This window comes from Myxozyma melibiosi (assembly GCF_037950935.1).
Source record: "Myxozyma melibiosi strain Phaff 52-87 chromosome Unknown BZA70scaffold_1, whole genome shotgun sequence".
NCBI classification, from domain to species: domain Eukaryota; kingdom Fungi; phylum Ascomycota; class Lipomycetes; order Lipomycetales; family Lipomycetaceae; genus Myxozyma; species Myxozyma melibiosi.
In genome coordinates this window covers 616,105-635,237 of record NW_027042915.1, presented here as the reverse complement: position 1 = coordinate 635,237, position 19,133 = coordinate 616,105, and the positions used below count along the sequence as shown (strand labels likewise).

The 19,133-nt window shown below is 49.6% G+C and overlaps 9 protein-coding genes and 1 non-coding gene across 10 annotated transcripts; 4 read left to right on the top strand and 6 right to left on the bottom strand.

Moving 5' to 3' along the window:
- Positions 1-40: 40 nt before the first annotated feature.
- On the bottom strand, positions 41-3,698 carry BZA70DRAFT_7228 (DNA polymerase phi-domain-containing protein). The gene is made up of 4 exons (XM_064915354.1): positions 3,192-3,698; positions 3,050-3,127; positions 1,621-2,985; positions 41-1,558 (listed from the first exon to the last, which is right to left on the bottom strand). The coding sequence occupies exons 1-4, from the start codon at positions 3,450-3,452 to the stop codon at positions 113-115; spliced, it is 3,150 nt and encodes a 1,049-aa protein (XP_064770274.1). The 5' UTR covers positions 3,453-3,698; the 3' UTR covers positions 41-112.
- On the top strand, positions 3,623-5,553 carry BZA70DRAFT_7251 (indole-3-glycerol phosphate synthase-domain-containing protein). Its single transcript, XM_064915360.1, has 3 exons — positions 3,623-3,857; positions 3,936-4,145; positions 4,213-5,553. Exons 1-3 carry the CDS (start codon positions 3,793-3,795, stop codon positions 5,423-5,425), a joined length of 1,488 nt encoding a protein of 495 aa, XP_064770273.1. The 5' UTR covers positions 3,623-3,792; the 3' UTR covers positions 5,426-5,553.
- A 780-nt stretch (positions 5,554-6,333) lies between these two features.
- Positions 6,334-8,635, bottom strand: BZA70DRAFT_270798 (uncharacterized protein). The gene has a single exon (XM_064911368.1). It carries the CDS (start codon positions 8,143-8,145, stop codon positions 6,475-6,477), a length of 1,671 nt encoding a protein of 556 aa, XP_064770272.1. The 5' UTR covers positions 8,146-8,635; the 3' UTR covers positions 6,334-6,474.
- On the bottom strand, positions 8,561-8,634 carry BZA70DRAFT_t4. Its single transcript has one exon. It is a non-coding gene; the product is annotated as a tRNA-Ala (tRNA).
- Positions 8,636-8,852: 217 nt separating the features above from the next.
- Positions 8,853-10,721, top strand: BZA70DRAFT_270795 (kinase-like domain-containing protein). The gene is made up of 9 exons (XM_064911367.1): positions 8,853-9,083; positions 9,151-9,215; positions 9,281-9,335; positions 9,414-9,504; positions 9,582-9,731; positions 9,792-9,931; positions 9,995-10,035; positions 10,097-10,248; positions 10,315-10,721. The coding sequence occupies exons 1-9, from the start codon at positions 9,015-9,017 to the stop codon at positions 10,623-10,625; spliced, it is 1,074 nt and encodes a 357-aa protein (XP_064770271.1). The 5' UTR covers positions 8,853-9,014; the 3' UTR covers positions 10,626-10,721.
- On the bottom strand, positions 10,722-12,113 carry BZA70DRAFT_270791 (dienelactone hydrolase family protein). The gene is made up of 5 exons (XM_064911366.1): positions 11,752-12,113; positions 11,663-11,668; positions 11,508-11,588; positions 11,034-11,455; positions 10,722-10,959 (listed from the first exon to the last, which is right to left on the bottom strand). The coding sequence occupies exons 1-5, from the start codon at positions 11,888-11,890 to the stop codon at positions 10,804-10,806; spliced, it is 804 nt and encodes a 267-aa protein (XP_064770270.1). The 5' UTR covers positions 11,891-12,113; the 3' UTR covers positions 10,722-10,803.
- A 7-nt stretch (positions 12,114-12,120) lies between these two features.
- BZA70DRAFT_270788 (uncharacterized protein) lies at positions 12,121-15,114 on the bottom strand. The gene is made up of 8 exons (XM_064911365.1): positions 14,880-15,114; positions 14,676-14,819; positions 14,465-14,593; positions 14,257-14,398; positions 14,002-14,190; positions 13,822-13,940; positions 12,977-13,760; positions 12,121-12,916 (listed from the first exon to the last, which is right to left on the bottom strand). The coding sequence occupies exons 1-8, from the start codon at positions 14,973-14,975 to the stop codon at positions 12,195-12,197; spliced, it is 2,325 nt and encodes a 774-aa protein (XP_064770269.1). The 5' UTR covers positions 14,976-15,114; the 3' UTR covers positions 12,121-12,194.
- A 180-nt stretch (positions 15,115-15,294) lies between these two features.
- BZA70DRAFT_229347 (uncharacterized protein) lies at positions 15,295-15,698 on the top strand (the record flags this gene model as incomplete). The annotated part of the gene is made up of 2 exons (XM_064910235.1): positions 15,295-15,554; positions 15,644-15,698. Coding segments are annotated over 2 exons (315 nt in total), but the record flags the coding sequence as incomplete, so codon positions are not given.
- A 275-nt stretch (positions 15,699-15,973) lies between these two features.
- Positions 15,974-16,626, bottom strand: BZA70DRAFT_300695 (uncharacterized protein; the record flags this gene model as incomplete). The annotated part of the gene is made up of 2 exons (XM_064914710.1): positions 15,974-16,490; positions 16,555-16,626. 2 exons carry the CDS (start codon positions 16,624-16,626, stop codon positions 16,236-16,238), a joined length of 327 nt encoding a protein of 108 aa, XP_064770267.1. The 3' UTR covers positions 15,974-16,235.
- Positions 16,627-16,781: 155 nt separating this feature from the next.
- Positions 16,782-19,133, top strand: BZA70DRAFT_270783 (kinase-like domain-containing protein). The gene is made up of 6 exons (XM_064911364.1): positions 16,782-17,694; positions 17,768-17,849; positions 17,909-18,005; positions 18,072-18,232; positions 18,302-18,738; positions 18,801-19,133. The coding sequence occupies exons 1-6, from the start codon at positions 17,183-17,185 to the stop codon at positions 19,024-19,026; spliced, it is 1,515 nt and encodes a 504-aa protein (XP_064770266.1). The 5' UTR covers positions 16,782-17,182; the 3' UTR covers positions 19,027-19,133.

The following is a 19,133-nucleotide window of genomic DNA, read 5'->3' as shown; positions in this document are numbered from 1 at the left end:
CGCGTCGCGGCGTCGCGTCAAAACGCGTCTTTCCGCTTTCGCACGCGCCTCTAACTTTATTTTCTCTCTGTCCCAAACCAGTAACAAATCTACATCTTTATTCTCTATCTCTCTACTTTTGCGCCGCCCGGGTCTTCAGCGCCTTCCGCTCCGTTTCCGCCCATCTGATCACAGCGCTGAAAGCTGTGCCGTCCATCGGCATATTCGGATTCGCGACCCACCGCCGCATCTGCTCCAGGTATGCCGAAAAGATCTCGTCGAGCCATCTTGCTGCTGCGGACTTTGGCGTCTTGCTCTCGTCTTCACTGTCGCTGTCGCTGTCCTCTTCCTCGTTCTCTTGTTTGAGGTTCTCGTCGTCGTCGGCTGAGGCAAGAGCTTGCGCGATGATTGTCCTTCGTAACGTGCCCTCCAACAGTCGACAGCAATCAGTAAACTGCGCACCGTTCGTGTGCTCCGAGGCTTCCATGATCAATCTCAGAAGCCCGAAGCATTCCTGCGGATCGCACTCAAATTTCGCCAGCCACGGATCGGAAAACATACTCAAGAACTTGACCGCCACCGGCACGATCTGCGCATCGCTCGACCTGACCAGCTGCAGGATAGGCCACAGCAGCGAGAGCAGGCACTTCCCAGCTTTCCTCGCGTTCGGCGAGCTCCGGATCTTGTTGACGTACACTCTCAGCAGTCCAAGCACCCGATTCTTGATCTCAATCACCCGCAGCTTCCCGCTCTTTTCTTGCTGCTTCCGCGTCTGCTTTGGTTTCTTGGGATTCGAGCTCACGCGGTTCTTGAACATGGCCGAGAGCTTATCGTCGAGCGCGAGCATTTGCTCGTCGTCCATTTCCTCTTCTTCGTCTTCTTCGTCGTCTGAGAGCGGGCGTTTTACTCCGAGTACTTGTCCAAGCTTCCGTTCAAACTTGACAAGGTCTTCTGGTGCATCCTCGTCCTCATCTTCCTCCTCATCTTCCTCCTCGTCTTCATCCTCCTCCTCCTCCTCATCATCATCATCCTCCTCTATACCGCTGCTACTCTCGTCGTCATCCTCCTCCTCACTATCGTCATCCCCTGCATCCTCCATATCCACATCCCCCGGCCCAAACTCTCCATCAACCTCACCATCCTCATCAACCACATTAAACAACTCATTCAACCCCTCCAAGCTCTCCTTCGTCCCCAGCACTTCCGTAAGCATATTCAACTCCGGCTCCCCAATAACCGTACAAAACACCTCCATCATATTCTCACACACCGTCCGCAGCGACTTGGAAGCCTTGGTCGAAAACTGGATAATCATCTCGGTGAACATATAGCCCAGTCTATTAAACTTTGGCTCGGCCACTTCCTCCTTATCCTCCTCCTTGGTCCGCGCTCTCTTACGGCGATGGCCGCTGCTGCTATCTGACTCCTTCAAAGTGCGCTCGGCGGTCTTGAGCGCCATCCGCGCGAACTTTAGCGCATCGGCGAGTTCGTCAGACTCAAGACTGTGGTGACAGTGTAGAAGCACGCATGTCGGAAGTAGCAGATCAATGAATGCGCATTGTTCGCCTAGAGTCTCTCTCTGTGTTCAAATGCTAGTTAGTTCTGCTCTTGTGATTAGTTTAAATCAATATGACGACTTACCAGCGGCTTGACCTTTTCCAGCAGCTCATTGCATTTAATGATCAATTTACTACTGATCTTTGGATCAGCCACACTGCCGCGCTTGACCACCGCAGTAAGACCTCCCAGCACGACCGCAGAGTACGGCACCAAGTCACCCTTCTCGTCTCTGAAGCAGACAGCCGACTTTGCCTTGATATCCGCCATCTGGCGTAAACTGCTCTCGAGCCTGCGCGCGAGATTCGCATCTGGCTCGGTCGACAGTAGGAATTTGGCCGAACTGAGCGCGAGAAGAGTGTTGATTAGAGATCTGCGCCAGCTGTCGTCTGCGTAGATCTGGTTTCTTGTCGCGTAGATTAGTTCGTGTGCGAATCTGAAAATAATCGCACGGTTCTCTTTTTTCGACTTGGCGGCGTCGCTCAGCACGCTCGCTACTTTTGTTAGTATCTCTTCATCGGCGATGGTCGATACGAAATCGACAAAAGGACTCTCCTTCTGCGAATAAAACAGCTCCTCATTAAGTTCGGCATCGAGACAGTCCTTCAAGATCTTTGCGGTTTTCTTTGAATCATCTCTGCAAGCGCTCACGAGACATTTCGAAAATCCTGAGCCGGCGTTTTTGAGTGGCTTGCCGTCTGCTTTTCCCAGAATCAACAGAAGCGGCTTCCACAGATCGCTTGAGAGGTTCGGAAGAATATAGTGCACTATCGTGTTCAGCTTTTGGGAGAGAGTTAATGGCTCAAGTATGGAGGACCAGTAATCTTTAGGAACCAACGCGTGGTCCTTGACAGATCGAGCGGACAGAAAACGAGCAGTGAAGGTATATACGAAAGAAGGTTGCTCGTGCCATACCGCGTCGCCCTCTTTGTTCCACTCCCCCGGCGAGCGCCCGTCGATTTGCAAGAGCGAGGGTCTCAGATGACTACACTTGTCAAGTTTCTTGTGGACCTTGCGAAAGACGCCTTTGCCGATGAGTGGACCCTCCTTAATCCAGTCTTTCTTCAAGGACTCGTCGTTCTTGAACTTGACTTGCAGGAGTGTTTTGGGATTGTAGTCTTCGCGGAGCATGATTGCTAATAAAACACCTGATCCAAATGCAGAAAAGAGGTCAAAGCCGTCGTGGTCTTCCAATCGTTGGACGATATGAGTCTGTGACGAAGAAGGCAGTAGACGGCTAGGAAGAGAAGCGATGGCTTCACTCAGGATCTCGCCTGCCGTGACACTGAGGAGAGCGTTGTTTAGAAAGACAACTTCTAGAACAACATCAATCAGCTCTTTGACTCCATTCGCGGTCGATCGCTCGTCTGTCAGCAGAGGGGTGTTTGTGAAAATTGCGCGGCAGGCAATCAAGATCTGTAGGCTCTTGTGGTCGTCCTCTGATTCGGTCTAGATCATAGAGTATTAGCGTCCATTAGCCAGACAGACAATAACATTCAACAGTCCAACTCACATCGCTCTTATCAGATGAAGAGCTCAGCAGCTTCGCGATACTTTCCAAGCTCATTTCACTCATAGCTTTGCACGTAGCCTAGAATTACAACTCCGTTAGAACGCAGTCCTCCAAAAACAATCGTACTCATATGAAAACTCACAGTATTAAACAACTCAACCCTCGCCACCAAATCATCAGCAGGATCAATAACAAGAAGCCGAAGATTTTGCTTCAAGAACTTTTCGCATTCTTCCACACTCAGATCATCTTTGCTCATCATCAAACTCGAGATCTTGTTCCTGACCTCGGCCGCTTTCTTCTTTTTGGAGATCAGGACCGCGGCAGACTCAGCTAAACCGCCGTTCTCATTCTCTCCTCGGTCTGCCTGAGCTCTTTTTCCCGATTTCTTCTTTGCTGCCATTTCAAACACCACTGAAGAGTTGCAGAGACAGTGATCTCCTCGATGTTTTATCAAATTTATTTTTTCTTTTGACCCCTGAATCTTAAACCCGGGTAACTGTTACCCGGACCCGTTCCGCAATTGAGGCAGTGGGTTAGGGCTCAGTAGAGGCTTTTGAGTTTTCTGAACTTTTCAAAAAAGGCGCCGACCGACTCCGGGAATATCGCAGAGCAGAGCTGAAAAAGGGAGGTTCTTCTGTGTTTGTGTTTGTCTGCGAGCTGCTCGGTTGAAGAAGAGATAAATTGCAAGTGCTGCTCGTCTGATCTTTTGGTTTGTTTGGTAGTTGAATTACATCGAAGCAATGGCGGCCGCAACAGAGAGCAAAGGCAAGGTGGTCATGATTGATAACTATGACTCATTCACCTGGTAAATCTCCCATATCTCTCTTTAATGAGATTTGATATTGCTTTATTGTGCAATTGTTACTAATGTTGAGGTTTTCAGGAACGTATATCAGCTGTTGGCGCAGGAAGGCGCGGACGTGGTCGTTATCCGTAACGACGTCAAGACCGTCGAGGAACTCGCCGCGATGGAACCCAGCAGACTCGTGATTTCTCCCGGACCGGGACATCCTCTTAACGACGCGGGAGTCTGTCCAGAGGCAGTGAAGTACTTTGCGGGCAAGATTCCTATCCTGGGAGTCTGCATGGGCGAGTAAGTGTCGGTGCCGGTACCGAGTTTGGAGACCCACATCAAGGCTAACCCCAGATTTTGCAAACAGGCAGTGCATTTTCTCGGCGTTTGGAGGAACCGTTACTTCAGCAGGAGAGATTGTCCATGGAAAGACATCACCGATCGAGCATGACGGCAAGGGCATCTTCACCGACGTTCCCCAGCAGGTTGCGGTGACGCGATATCATTCGCTTGCCGGCACCAGCACGACAGTTCCCGACAGCTTGATCGTGACCGCAAAGACTTCGAACGGAATCATCATGGGTGTGCGTCACAAGGAGTACACGGTCGAGGGAGTCCAGTTCCACCCCGAGAGTATCTTGACTGAGTCGGGTAACCTCATGATTCGGAATTTCCTAAACATGAACGGCGGAACCTGGGCCGAGGACGCGTTGAGCAAGAAGGGCCGTGCTGCCGAGACCCCTGCCGCTCCTACGAACGGCGCTACTGGGAAGGAGAGTATTTTGGACAAGATCTACGCCCAGCGACGCATCGATGTAGCTGCTCAGAGAAGCACCCCGGCCTTCACGCGAGAGAACTTACAGAAGATATACGACCTGGGGGTTGCTCCTGCACAGATCGACTTTGCCGCACGGTTGCGCCAGACAAACACTGCTTTGCTGGCCGAGATTAAGCGTGCGTCTCCGTCAAAGGGAGATATCGACGTGAACGCGAACGCGGCTGCCCAGGCACGCCTGTACGCTCTTGCTGGCGCCTCTGCGATCTCGGTGTTGACAGAGCCACATTGGTTCAAAGGCAGCATCGACGACATGCGGTACGCCCGCCTCGCTATCGAGAATGTGCCGAATAGACCTGCGGTGCTGCGGAAGGAGTTTGTCTTTGACGAGTATCAGATCCTGGAAGCTCGGGTGAACGGTGCCGATTCGGTTTTGCTGATTGTGAAGATGATGGACGAGGAGCTACTGAAGAGGCTGTACAACTACTCCAAGTCTCTTGGGATGGAGCCTTTGGTCGAGGTCAACTCCGCGGCTGAGATGACCCGTGCGATCCAGCTAGGTGCGAAGGTCATCGGTGTCAACAACCGGGACCTGCATTCGTTCAATGTTGATCTCAACACCACTTCTAATCTCGCGCTGATGGTACCTGAAGGCACAGTCCTTTGCGCTCTGAGCGGGATCACGTCCCGGGCAGATGTGGAGAAGTATCTGTCAGAGGGCGTAGGCGGTTTCCTGGTAGGCGAGGCTCTGATGCGAGCAGACGACACTACTGCGTTTGTGCACGAGTTGATTGGAACGAAATAATTAGTTCTCTGATGCTCGGTGCTTCTTTGCTCATATTCATAAACGACTGTTCATTTCTGTTGTGTTTGGTTAATTAATGATAATTTAGTTGTAAAGATATTTGAAATTAGTGTAGATCGAAGTAGACTAGATGATTCTAACATAGCGGTCCTGAGAATATATATAAAACAAGAAGCAGGAAATCCTTCCTGTCTTCACCGATTAACAGCCCATAAACCTGTAAACGAAAACCAGCCCAATATAAAAGAAGAGAGGATGCAAAGAAATAAGAGAGAGGGTGGTGGAGATGAGATAAAGAGATATAAACAATCACAATCATACATAAAAAACCATAATACCGATCCAATCGTGATCACCCATCATAAAATTCGTATTGCGAGCAAACAGCTCTTAACTCAGTCGACCGACCTGATGCTGTCGAAAGACGACCGCACGACAGGTAGTCTAGGATTCACCATCTCTAGAGGCGGAGCAGCGCTGCCAGAGACGCGGTAGTTGAAGTTCGAGGCGTCGTGCAGCTCGAACTCGTACCTGATCTCGGACTCGACCAGCGCGTCGTCGACCAGATCGACTGGCAGGAGGTATTTGTTCTTCTTGCCGCTCCGCAGAGACCGTGATTTGGACTCTTCGGGGAGATACTTGTTGCCTCTGGTTGCGGAGGGGGAGAGGCTCCGGGATCGGATGTGGTAGACTCTGGATCGATCTGTTAGTATATAAAGAAGGATTAGAAAGAAGATCAAGCCGACGTACTTCTGATTCAGGTCCAGCATTCTAGTAAACTGTCTGTATTCGCTGATATTCTCTGATATTCGCTGATATATTCTGCGCGTTGGTGGTTCTAAGGTGAAAAGCAGCTACGGAGAAACCGGGGAGGAGGCCAACTTTTATTGAGGCCGCAGAGCCGAGCGCCACTTTTTTTTATTTTTTTTTATTCTGTGCGACGAGTCATGCGCCACGCGACGCCACCTTGGAACATGTGACGTCACCTGGCAGATCATCCCACAGCCAGCGCCCGGCCCGGCCCTGCTCAGCCCTGCACCGAGCTGCAGCTACGCCAGCACGAACGCAGCCGGCAGGCTCTTCTCGTAGTAGACCGTCAGCCCGCAGCGGCGCAGGCAGCGCACGTCCGCGAGCGTGATGCTCGGGCAGCCGGACACGTCGAGCACCTGCAGCGAGCAGTTCGGCAGGCTGTCGACGTCCTTCAGCAGCTCGCTCAGGTTCCTCGCGTCCGGCTGCGCAAGGTACCGCGACCACTCGCCGACTATCGCCGCGATGCCAAACCACGTAATCTGCATCGACAGCGTAAGCCATAGAACTCTCAGCTGCGTCAGCTGCGAGAAATCCATCAGCGCGCGGTCAGTGGCGACACCGCCCAGGTAGGTGTTGCCCAGATCAAGGTACTGCAGATTGGGGCACAGCTTCACGATCCAGTTCACGTCAGAGAGTGAGATACTGCTGCCGGAAGATGCTCCAATCTCCGGCGGATCAATCACAGTGTCTATCCCCAGCGTCATATTTCTGCACGCTGATAACCGTAGACGATTTAGTCGGCTACCATCCGTGCGAGTGAGTATCGACACCAGATGCTTCGAGGTCAGCCAATCTATATTACAAAACTCCAGCGTCTCCACGTTCTTGTACTCGGTCTCAAACACAGCCATCCGTCTCTCGCAGTCGTGTTTCGGCAGCGGCGGATAGTAAAACTCCTCGGTCGTGCCGTCCGTTCTTCTGCGGATCCGCCTCTGCTGCGGTACTGTCTCGGTATCCGCCAGCGCGACTCGAGTGCACGTAGCAGGAATGATTGGCATGATACGCATACGGCAATTGTACATCTCCACCGACTCGAGCTTTGTGTTTGCTGTGAAATCAGGGGTTGGCGATGGATCTGCGTCGGATGGCTCCCACTCGCAATATTCATCGCCCGTGCCCATCGGGTCCGTTACCGTATAGCCCGCTAACTTGAACATCCTCAGATTCGGCAGTAATCGCAGCAGCCTGTTCAGCCGTCGCACGCAGATCACGGGTGACTGAAACAATTCAGTTCCATCTCCGAAAATAGTATTGTACAGCTCCGAATTGATCGCCACGCTCCTCGCCTTATATTTGCAAATCGTGAGCTCGGTGATGTGAGGCAGCGACTCGACGCAATCCTTCAAAACAGGAATGTCGTATACCAGCCTGTCGCTCTCGTGCGAAACGTAAAGCGCGCTGAACTCTTGAAAATCGAGGTTTTCTAGATTCGGGAAATGGCCTCGCGCAAGAAGTGGCACGAGACCAATTGACTGCACGACCGTGATTCTGGCATACACCAGCTGTGAGAAATCTGTAGGCCACTTGAACGCCAACGCAGTAGGTTCCGGTTCGAGGTTTAAAACGCAAAAGGCCTGAGAATTGGATGACTCGATACCCTTTTTAATCTCAAGGAGGAAATCAGGATTGGTGATCGACTTGTCTACCATCACGTACTTCCACAAGCTCGGCGTTGTCATGATAAACTTATTCCAGCTCTGGCAGACCAGTCGAAGGTGAACCAACGTCTGAAGCGGGAACCCTTCGAATATCTTCTCGGCAATCTCAAGCGGGAACTTTTGAACGATATCCGTCTGCCGCGTCGCCCCGCTCGTCGTCGTCAACAAAGACGCAACGCTTAACGCACCCATATCATTTTCCAGGCCCAAGTCTTGACTGACTGCCGTGCTCGCTCCGAGTTGAGATTCCATTGTGAATAGATCTGTAACCTCGTCTGCTCAACAACATCATATGTCTAGCGATTGCCGTTTCTCGTTTTACCGCAGACCCCTTCCCACAGTCCAACAGCACAATCTATATCGTACAGCACTCCACTAACTCTCCAAATCTCGAGGCCGTAAAAAGAGCTGTAGGACGCGAGTAGCTATTGATTCGTGTAGAGAACGCGATAAACGATTTTAATCCTGGAAATCACCCACTCGGCGCGTGCCCTGCTTATCGAAAACTCTATCTAAAGCTCCCCGGGTTAACGTGGTTAAACGTCGCCAAGTGCCTGAGTTATTCAATTCTTCAAATCATCTCTATCTCTGAAGACTAAAAAAAAGCAGACGTTTATATTGATGTCTAGAGAATCAAAAAAAATTAAAAAGAAGTTGCAAAAAAATATGGACGACACCGGAATCGAACCGGGGACCTCCCGCATGCTAAGCGGATGTGATAACCAACTACACCAGACGCCCTTTTTATATTTAAAAATTTTTCTGGTCCTTTATAAAACGCAAATCAATGAGTAGTCTTTTGTGTTGAATATGGAGCATTTGAAGAGTATTCTGAATTATAACCTGAGAAATGCCTAACAAAGCAGATGTAGAAAGAAGTAGAGGTATAATTAGATCACAAGAAGCTGTCTCACGCCAGCTAGCAAGATCTCGATCGCGGCAGCTGAAGCAATTAGTTACAGCGGCTAAAACGCACTTAGGCAGACCCTTAGCTGACGTCATATGCGGCTCAACCACAAAGCAGCCGATTGCCCCGGGTGCATAGATCCTTCTATCAGGAAATCACATAATCTCTGTTCTGCACCGCATCCCGCCTCAGACCGCGACCAGACTTGTTAGACATGGACATCGAAGGCGTGCGACGGGCGGAGAATGCAGAGAGGGTGTTGCAGCCTTGTCGGTATAGGGTGGTTAGTGTCTGATTTGGGAATTGACACGCGTGAAGATGATTCATACTGACTGGACGCGTTGATATAGGGAAAGGTGCTTGGTCAGGGATCGTACTCTGTCGTTAAAGAAGCAGTTCATATAGAGACGGGACAGTAAGTGAATTGTTTCTGAGGGCATCGTTTTTCATATTTTCAAGAGGATATTGACCTTTGCACAGGAAATTCGCTGCTAAAATCATCAACAAACGACTTATGTCTGGTCGCGAAAAATTTGTATCATCCCCCCTCCCCTTTCGACAGCAGCACTCAGCCAGACATAATCCCGACTAACAAAGTACTTCTGAATCTCAGGTACGCAGTGAAGTCCAAGTGCTAAAGAAGATATCCGCCGGTCATCGGAATATCTTGACATTGGTCGATTTCTTCGAGACCTCGAACAACCGTATGTGTTTCAGATTCGTTCCTTCTTCACCTGCCCACCACGTTTGCTGAAATGTGTCTGATCTGATCTTTCGATAGTTTATCTGATTACCGATATCGCCTATGGTGGAGAACTGTTTGATCGTATATGCAGCAAAGGCTCATACTACGAATCAGATGCGGCGGCGTTGATCAGATCTATAACCTCTGCGGTCGCGTACCTCCACGCGCACGGGATCGTTCACAGAGGTATGCCTTCGCCATCACGTTACGTGCCCTATTTTCCGAGCGATACTAATAGCTTATCAGACCTGAAGCCTGAGAACCTCCTATTTCGAACGGCGGAAGATAACGACGATCTTCTGATTGCCGACTTTGGCTTATCCCGGATCCTGGATCAGCAGAAACTAAACATCCTGAACACTACATGTGGAACGCCCGGTTATATGGTATCTCTTTACTATTAAATTGCTTAGTTTGTTTGAGGGTTTTCGCGCTGACAATCATGAAAGGCTCCTGAGATGATCAAAAAGACTGGACATGGCCAGCCAGTGTATGTATCCCACGTTTCCTCTCACCACAATCTCCTTCATATTTCTGACTGATCTACATAGTGATGTCTGGGCGATCGGAGTCATCACCTACTTCTTGCTCTGTGGCTATACTCCCTTTGATCGAGACACAAACGCCGAAGAATTGCAGGCTATAGTCAATGGCGAGTATGATTTTGAGCCAGAGGAGTACTGGGCCGAAGTCTCTGATAATGGTACGTGTTGCTTACCCCAATCAGTAACATAACGTCTTGCTGATCATCTCTTTATATAATTTCTAGCAAAGGATTTTATACGTCAATGCCTCAACGATGACTTTGAAAAACGAATCACCGCCCAGCAAGCTCTCAAGCACCCTTTCCTGCTCAAAAATGAGCCCAGCGAGGAAGAAACAAACCTTCTCCCAAGCCTCAAGTCTAATCTTCTGCAACGCAGATTCTCAACAACATCTGAAGGCGCACCCAATAAAGTGCTCAGACGACTGACGGAGGAGGGTATTATGGATGGCAAGTTTAGCGAGAGCCCGGAGGCGATTAGGTCGCCGGGAGCAAGTTTTTCACCTACGGACCAGCATGCGCCTATTTTGGCTTGATCGGTTTTTTTTCTTATATCGTTGTGTTTTCGTTTCACCGTTTTGTTTTAACTGTAGTTTTCTTGGGATAGCGGGGGTTAATTTTGTATTACCGTAACACGTCTGTCTTAGTTTCATGATTTCCAAAATCGACTCGTCCCAGCATTACTAGTAGTACACCAACCATCCAAAAAGCCACTTAGCAGACATCGGCAACCTCAACCTCAAGACCGTCGGTCTCGCCGAGATCAAGCTTGAGGGTGCGGTTAAACAGCTCGATGAGCATCGTCATTCCGATCCTGGTGACTGCTGCGTCATATCGCTCTCTTGAGTTTTCGTCGCGTACAAAGGCGTGCTAGACGTTCAGATTTGTTAGGCTAGAGTCTGTGATTTGCCGGTATTCTAGAAGGGATTTCACAGGATATTTACCTGAGCACCAGCGACCTCCCAGAAGCTGAAGAAAACATCAGCTTTGTTAAGAGTATCGCGGATCAGCGCGCGGCCCTCGACGGGAACATGAGGATCACGAGTTCCAAAAATCATAATCAGCTCTCCCTTAATATCCTTCGCGCGCGCAAGTGAGTCATCGCCCTGTCCCAGCGTTCCAGAGTGAATATCAGTCCCGAACCAGCAGACAGCGGACTTGACGCGCTTGTCGAATGCGGCGCGGAACGCGAGGTGGCCGCCGAGACACATGCCCGTGGCGCCGACGCGGCCGTTGCAGATCGGCAGACTGGTGAGGTAGTCTATTGTCAGCTTTGCGTCTTCGTCGTAGGACTCGACCGGCTTCTCGACTTTGTAGCGGTTGCCGTCGTCTGTGCCGGCGGTGTCGTAGGCAAGAGGCTCGGGGCCTGTAGAGCGTCAGTGTGAACTTGTTGAGACTAGGATTGGAGGTCAACGAACCGACGAAGTTGTGGTATACTGAAGGCGCAGCGACGATGAAGCCCTGGCTAGCAATTTGTTTCGCCAAACGAGCAACCGGGCCTTTGAGTATAAAAAATCGTGTAAAGTTAGCCAACAGCAGAAATCTGCAGTCTACGACATTGCGTCGAGCATACCCGTAACTATAACAATCAACGCTCAGTTAGCCAGATCCCACGTTCACATCACAATTCCACCAATTGCACAATAGAAGATCTTTCTTTACCCTGGTAAATTTCAGAATAGCACACCACACCGGGGAATTTAGCCTTGGGATAACCCGGGATGAAAGGCGTGAACGTGTAAACACGCATCGTGGTGCCGAGCGAGGTCGGCAGGTCGACAAAGGACTCGTGAACCAGCATTGTTGTACTTTGTAAGTATTATAAACTAATCAATTGGATTCTCTGCAGTTTCTTCTGTGGATTTAGTAAAACACACAAGGCTTGACAGGCGATAGTGCTTCTGCTGGTTTATAAAAGGACTCAAATCGAGCATCATGATGAATCTGGAGCAGAGTCTCCCGCTTATCGTGCGGCTTTGGTACCGCGCTTTTACGGATTTCCATCCGGATTACTGTTCCTATTCTGATTTACTCTGTTCAGCAGTTTATCTTTTGTATTTTCCCTAACAGACACTGGAAATGAAATGCCAACACACAGACCGCATCTAGCTTCGCTGTCTCTCAAAGAAATAAACGTAAGCAAACCGCTTCATTTCGTCCACGTCTCCGCCTTCAACAACCTTCTCGTCATTGAATAGCACCCACTTGCCATCCCCGCCTTCCTCCACTTTCTTTTTGATGAAAGCAACGTAATGACCTGCGTGAACGCTACCTCCCTTGTGGCAAATAATGCTGTGCAGCTTGTACGTCGCCGGAAGCGAGCTGTCGCCTGCTGTCACGTCTCCCGCACCGGCGCTGCTGCTGCTGGCTGGGGCGTCGTCGCTTCCGTCGTCGTCTGGATGGCTGAAGACCCACTCGATCGCGCGCTCCATGTCACCGCCTGTTTCCTTCAATGCTTTCTTAGCCTGTGCCACAGAGAAGCCCATATCCGTAAGCATCGCGACTCCTTCTGGTGAAATCTCGGCCGACTCGCCTGCGCCGCTAGACTCAAGCTTGAGAGGCTCGTCGATATCGGGATCTTCCATGTGTGCAAATAGCCAATTCATAGCCGCGTCAGGGTCCGCGTTTCCAGTATTGTACAATGCCTTCTCACAGCGTGTGGCCGGGAAGCCCATGCCTTCCAACATTGACATGCATCCTTCGTTGGGAATAAACTTGGCTTCGGCCTTGCTGTCTGACTCGACAAGAAGCTCTTCACCCTCTTGTAGGCCCAGTGAAATGTACTGATCGAGGTCAAACGGCTCGTCCGGCACAACAACCGGAACATCTGAAAAGAAACGAAAAGTTAGTACTACCTCGTATACCACGTAGCGTCAGATCATCATACCTAATTTTGTTGGCACCCAGTTTATAATCTCAAATCGTCTGGCATTGACAATCAATACGTCCGGAAACGTCTTAAACGCCGAGCGCTTGATCGCACCATCTTTTGATCCACAGTCTTGACAAGTATACTCCAGAGTCTCTGGCGCTGTGTATATATCCAAGCACTCCGTCAACGAAACGCTCTCGAACGTATCCTTGTCTTCGGGTGAGGCTTTGCCGAGTCTGCGGATAGGAACGGGCACGGATATGTTGTTTTGTTTCTCGCTCTTGTAATTCACACGGTGACAGCCTAGGCACTCCAATCTCTGCTCTATAACGAAATCGAACGTCTTTGCCGGATCGTTCGCCACATCTTTGTGGTTTGCGCGATCAATCATCTCGACCAGGTACTGCAAAAACTCAAACGCGTCTTGTTGACGCATGGTCGAGAACTCCGCGTGGTTCTTACCGACCATGGCCTTGAACGTAGCCGGCGCAATACCTGCCTGGAAATTGTCCTCGGTGGAAGGCACAGAGTAGCGGCCGGAAAGGAGCCCATATGCAATCTTCCTCAGCTGGGTTTCGAAATCAGCAGCTGGCTGGGCCAATCTCGGCATCTCGCAGTCGGATTTGTAGTATCTTTGCTGAAACGACGGGAGTGAAAACAGGCACTGTACGACAGAGGCCAAATAGCAGGAGTTCCCAAGATTCTTGAGTCCTGTGAATCCGGGCCCGAAGAGTGGCTTCAGCTCTTCGCCGTTGTCAGAGGTCATGCTAAATTCCCATTTGAGGTTTTGCTCCAATTGCTATATAATTGTTAATCCTGTGTGAAAGAGATATGAATGAGATATAAAGACTGTGTCATACCAGCTCAACCAAGCTCTTTTCAACTTTTTGTCTTTCCGAGATCTTGATTCCCCAGTGCCATAGATGCTCGGCCAGATTAGGGTCTTGCCTTTCTTCGTTGCAGAGGTAGCAATAAACGTCTAATTGAAATACTATTAGCAACTAATGTATGATAAGTCGTGGAACTTCGCGTGTACATACCTGCGGTACCATCAGGAGTGATGCTGCCAAGCTTGACCGAGACTGGATGATGCGTCTGGTCAAAATGAGCAAGTCCATGGCCGTTACCACCGACTCCACCAAATTGTTGACGTCCACAACCAAGTGCTCCGCACTGCAGACATAACCACAAATTCTCTTTCAATTCGCATTGAGAGCAGTGCGCAAGTTCTAAACATGAATCGGTCAGCATCTATCACAGTACGACAGCGAGTAATGACTCGCGTGGCCACATACCTTGATCCGCAAGAACTTTAGCCTCATCTTGCGCCAGCAACAGCGTATGCTCGCAAGGTGATATTTCTTCCTCCCATGCCTTAACCTCCGACTGCTTATTCGAGGAAAGGCTGGTCATAACGCCGTTCACCACATCCGAGAGCTATAGCGTGACACTTGTAAGTTTTATAATTCTCTGGATATAAGCGTTCAGAGAACAAGAACTGACCTTCCCACTTTCCTTGTCAAGCTCGACGTTGCACGCGAGACATTTGACGGTAGTCGCGGTGTCGAATCGATCCTCTTCGGTTTCGGCAGGAATCGCAAGTTTAGCGATTTTGGGAGGAGCCTCATCGCGCTAGATGACAGGATTGCGTCTGTTCAGTATTTTGATTGCAGATTTTCTTATCCATAACTATCAAAGATGCTTTTTGTATTACCTTGATCTGCTTGCGCGTCTTTTTGATATTGAGAACGATCGGGTGCTCAGTAATTGAGTAATGAAGCTTGGAATGCCCAGGAAACTCCGAAGTGCAGCCTCCGTTGAAGCAACTCAAGCAGACGTCGAGACCCAGGGGAGATTCCTATAGTTCCCTACTATTAGCTTCCATCTATAAGCTCCATAAGACCAGTCGAGATCTCACAGTGTTATCGAAGCATTGAGTGCAATCGTCTTTGTAAACCTGCTGGGATGCGGTGGGTGGCCGCAGCGTGAGACCGTCTAGATGCGCGCAGCTCATATCGTTGAAAGTGTATCAGCTGTATTGATTTCAGGTGTATTATCAGAAATCGGTATATTCTATCAGATCGACTGCAGATGAACGAAAAGAATGACTGTAGAAAAGTGCGTGTATCAGAGAAGTAGAACTCGAATGTGGGGGATTTGTTCAGGGCTATGACGTTCTATTGACACAATCCCCTTTGCTTACATTTAAACAAGTGAAATTGAGAGCAGGCACAAGGAGGCAAAATACTCAAAGATTATACAAACTGCTTTGTAGCCTGTTTCCTGTTTGATAACCTGCTCCTTTGCATATTATAGTCCTGATCAGAATGTCTTACAACAATATCGGTCTTTCGACGCCTCGAGGCACTGGTACGAACGGATATATCCAAACAAACAGATCAAATCTCAAACCCAGAGATCCCAACCGGGACCGCGGGCTACGTCTTGCTGCGAAAGGAGAGCTGGACACGGAAGATGATATCAAGAGAGACGCACGAAGGAGGGAGATTTCGAAAGATATCAAGGATCATGAGAGTGCTCGGGAGATTGAAGTGAAGTGTATGGAACTTCGGGTTATGCTCGAGGACGAAGAGTAAGTATCAAGTCATCCGTGTCTTGCAGCATTAGTACACCTGAGATTTTACTTGAGATTAAGAAGGCTAACTGGTAATTTGTGTGTAGCGTTGCCGAAGAGGATATCGAGAAACGAGTTGAGGATCTGAGGAAGACTTTACTCGACCGGAAGAATCGATCCGGAAGTTCAAGATCACGTCCAGAACCTCGCGACCAGTCGTCTCAAGACCGGCCTTCCCGCGACCGGGTATACCGTAGAGATTTCCGGAATAGGCGGTCTTCACCTGCGCCATATTGAGAGAGGTGCTTGCAGTGAGGTTTATTGAGTTGGGAGGATGTACGATAGGGATTGGAGATGGACACGGATGTAAGGCGGGTTGAGTAGATGTCTGTTGATAGCATTGATGATATGGTTTATGATCTTGTTATAATTACAGAATCCGTAATGTGAGAAGTTTGGTCTTCCAGGCCAGTTAGTATCGTTGTATATACTGATGTGTATGAGCACTGAAATCACAACGTGCTCTCGATACCAACGACCAAGATCGAAAGACCTGGCAAGTACCTGCGCATAACCAGACGTAATGTATACAAAAAAAGTACTGAGATGGGAGAAAGTGAAGTTATCTTGCTGTACAAATATTCTCAAAACTCATATATATAACCGTGTGGCAATCGCCTACTGCCTTGCGAGAACCTCCTACTCGCTCTGCCCCTCCTGCGCCATCTTGACCTGCTCCATCAGTTTCTTCTGCGCAGTCTCTTTCCGGGTTCGTTCCCGCATGTCTGCAATCATCTGTAGTGTCTTTGCTCTCCGCTCGTCTCTTGTCTCTTCCCGCTCTCGCATTTCCTGCTCGTGCTCGATGTGTGCCTGGTATGCGCGCTCGATGTCTTCCTCGAGACCTATGCCAAAGTAGTACATGAAACCAATAGGAAAGAGCAGGTATAGGCCAAACTGGCAGAGTGTCGGTTTGTTAATATGGAGCGTGCTTGCAGAACCAAGAATCGGGAATGCTTACTCGGTTGACCTCCAGGTTACCACCTGAGAAGGCGCGGTTGAAACCTGTGCGAAGTCGATTGTAGAATGACATTGCAATAATCAGAGCAACAGTATTTCAAATAGATACAAGTCTGCTATACACTGCTGCTGTTTATTCGCGGATATGTGCAGAAGGAAGATGTACTGCAGATATCGAAAGCGCGATTGGGATTTTTATGCGGCTCCGCTCCCGACGCAAATTCATCTGTTTGGCTCAGGTTTGGGCCATTTCGGATTTCTGGAATCACAGCAGCAACTTGCTCTCTTCTTTTGAATAAACGTCCAGCGCATTAGCACTGCATTCAACAGCACTCGGCTTCTACTGCGAGCGGGAGAGAGTCAACAGGCTTCTGGCGGTACAGAGACACAGACACAGACGAAGATCAGAGTCGTTGTCCGACCGCGACCGACGACCACACAACCACACGCAGCTTGGGATATATCTCGTTCTTTCCTTTCTTTCTCTTTAGCATGCATACATCGGAAATAGCGCTTTTGAATTAGCGGATCCATCTCTCATCAGAAGCTCTATAGTGCACGGGGTTTATCGTCTACACTCTGTGCGTTAACTACACATCATATCCGCACCGCCTCGACAACGAACAGCAATGACCTCCAACCCTCCAAAGTTCGCCTCGTTCCAGATCAAAAGGAAGCTCAACGACAGCTCGGCGGTGCCAATAGCCCGCTCGACTGTCGTGCCGCCCTGGGAGCGACAATCTTCAGATAACGACTCCGCGGCAACATCCCAAGCTGATCCCGACGACAAAGAAGAGGGAGAGATCGTCGAGACTCCGCAGTCGACTCCTGGCAACATTGGAGCACCGGCAATTGCGAACGCGAATGTGCCTAGGAAAAATCCAAACGTGTTCCAGATCAAACGAAAAAGGAGCGACGAGAACCTGAAAGCAGATCAGCCCGCTCCCGAGGAGCCTGCTCTGAAGGCGAAGCGACTGAACGGAGCACCCGCAAACCAGACTCAACCGCCGGCCACAAGTTCCGGGTCCGCTACGCCAAACCCAGTATCGACGCCTACTCATCCCAAACACAACTTCTATGGTTGCTCGTTTGCTAAAGTTGATTATGAAGAGCTGGGAAAACTTGGAGAGGGCACCTTTGGGTATGCTACTCTTCTCATCTTTTTGCCTTTGCGCTCTATAATACATTTTCTATGAAACTAACAAGTGGTACAGTGAGGTTTACAAGGCCCGACACAAGCGAACGGGACGACTGGTTGCTTTGAAGAAGATCTTAATGCACAACGAAAGAGAAGGCGTAGGTGCTTCCTCATCGCAAACCCCGTTGCAGCTTCCTCTGACATTTCAACGCTATAGTTTCCGATAACTGCAATACGCGAGATTAGAATTCTCAAGCAGTTGTCTCACGAAAATGTCATTCCGCTATTCGAGATGGCCATCGAACGCGCTGTCTGTAAGTATTTTGGTGATCCTGGCTTTGACTATCTTTTGAGTACAGAGCTTACAGCATTTTGTATAGGGGACAAAAACACAAAGAAGAGAGGCTTGATTTACATGGTAACCCCATATATGGATCACGATCTCGCCGGCTTGCTTGAAAACCCGGCAGTGCAATTCAGCGTCGCGCAAATTAAATGCTACATGCTCCAACTGTTAGCGGGAACAAAATACCTACACGACGTAAGACGAAGCTGCTTCTCAATTGATATACCACCTTGTAATTTGCTAACAGTGAGATCTCGGTTCTAGAGCCAAATCCTGCATCGCGATATGAAGGCCGCTAATCTCCTGATTGATAACAACGGAATACTCAAGATTGCAGACTTTGGTCTCGCCCGGAAATTTGAAGAAGAGCCACCAAAGCGAGGCGATGAAGGTGCCGCTCCCGCTCGGCGCGATTACACAAACTGCGTCGTGACCAGGTGGTATCGTCCACCGGAGCTACTGCTGGGCGAGCGTCGGTATACCTGTGCGATTGATATGTGGGGAGTGGGGTGCATCTTTGGCGAGATGTATCGGCATAAGCCTATTATCACTGGTAACTCGGACATGGATCAGCTGCAAAAGATCTTTCAATTGTGCGGATCGCCGACGCAGGAAACGATGCCTGGCTGGGATAAATTACCTGATGCCAATGGACTTCGGTTCCCGCAATTTCCTCGAAGACTGGAGTACGAATTCAACGAGTACGTCTGTTTTTTTATTCATCGTACCTATTTAGTTATACGCTAACAATGAGATACTGTAGACTTGGCCCAGAAGGCGTCGAACTACTAGCCGACATGCTCCTCCTCAACCCTCTCAGACGAATCACAGCCGTCAGCGCCATGTCCCACCCTTTCTTTTCTACATATCCCCTCCCTGCTACGCCGCAGGAGCTACCGATCTACGACAGCTCGCATGAATACGACCGTCGAAGGTTTCAAGAGAAGGCACGCCGGGAGCCGCCTAACCGGGCCCGTCCGCCGCGATAAGAAAACATTGTGTTTGCTGCATGGAGCTTTTAGATCTGTAGGGGATTGATCTTGGCGGGTTAGTTCGCCGTTGAGTTACAGATAAACTGAATGTATAATAGAATAAC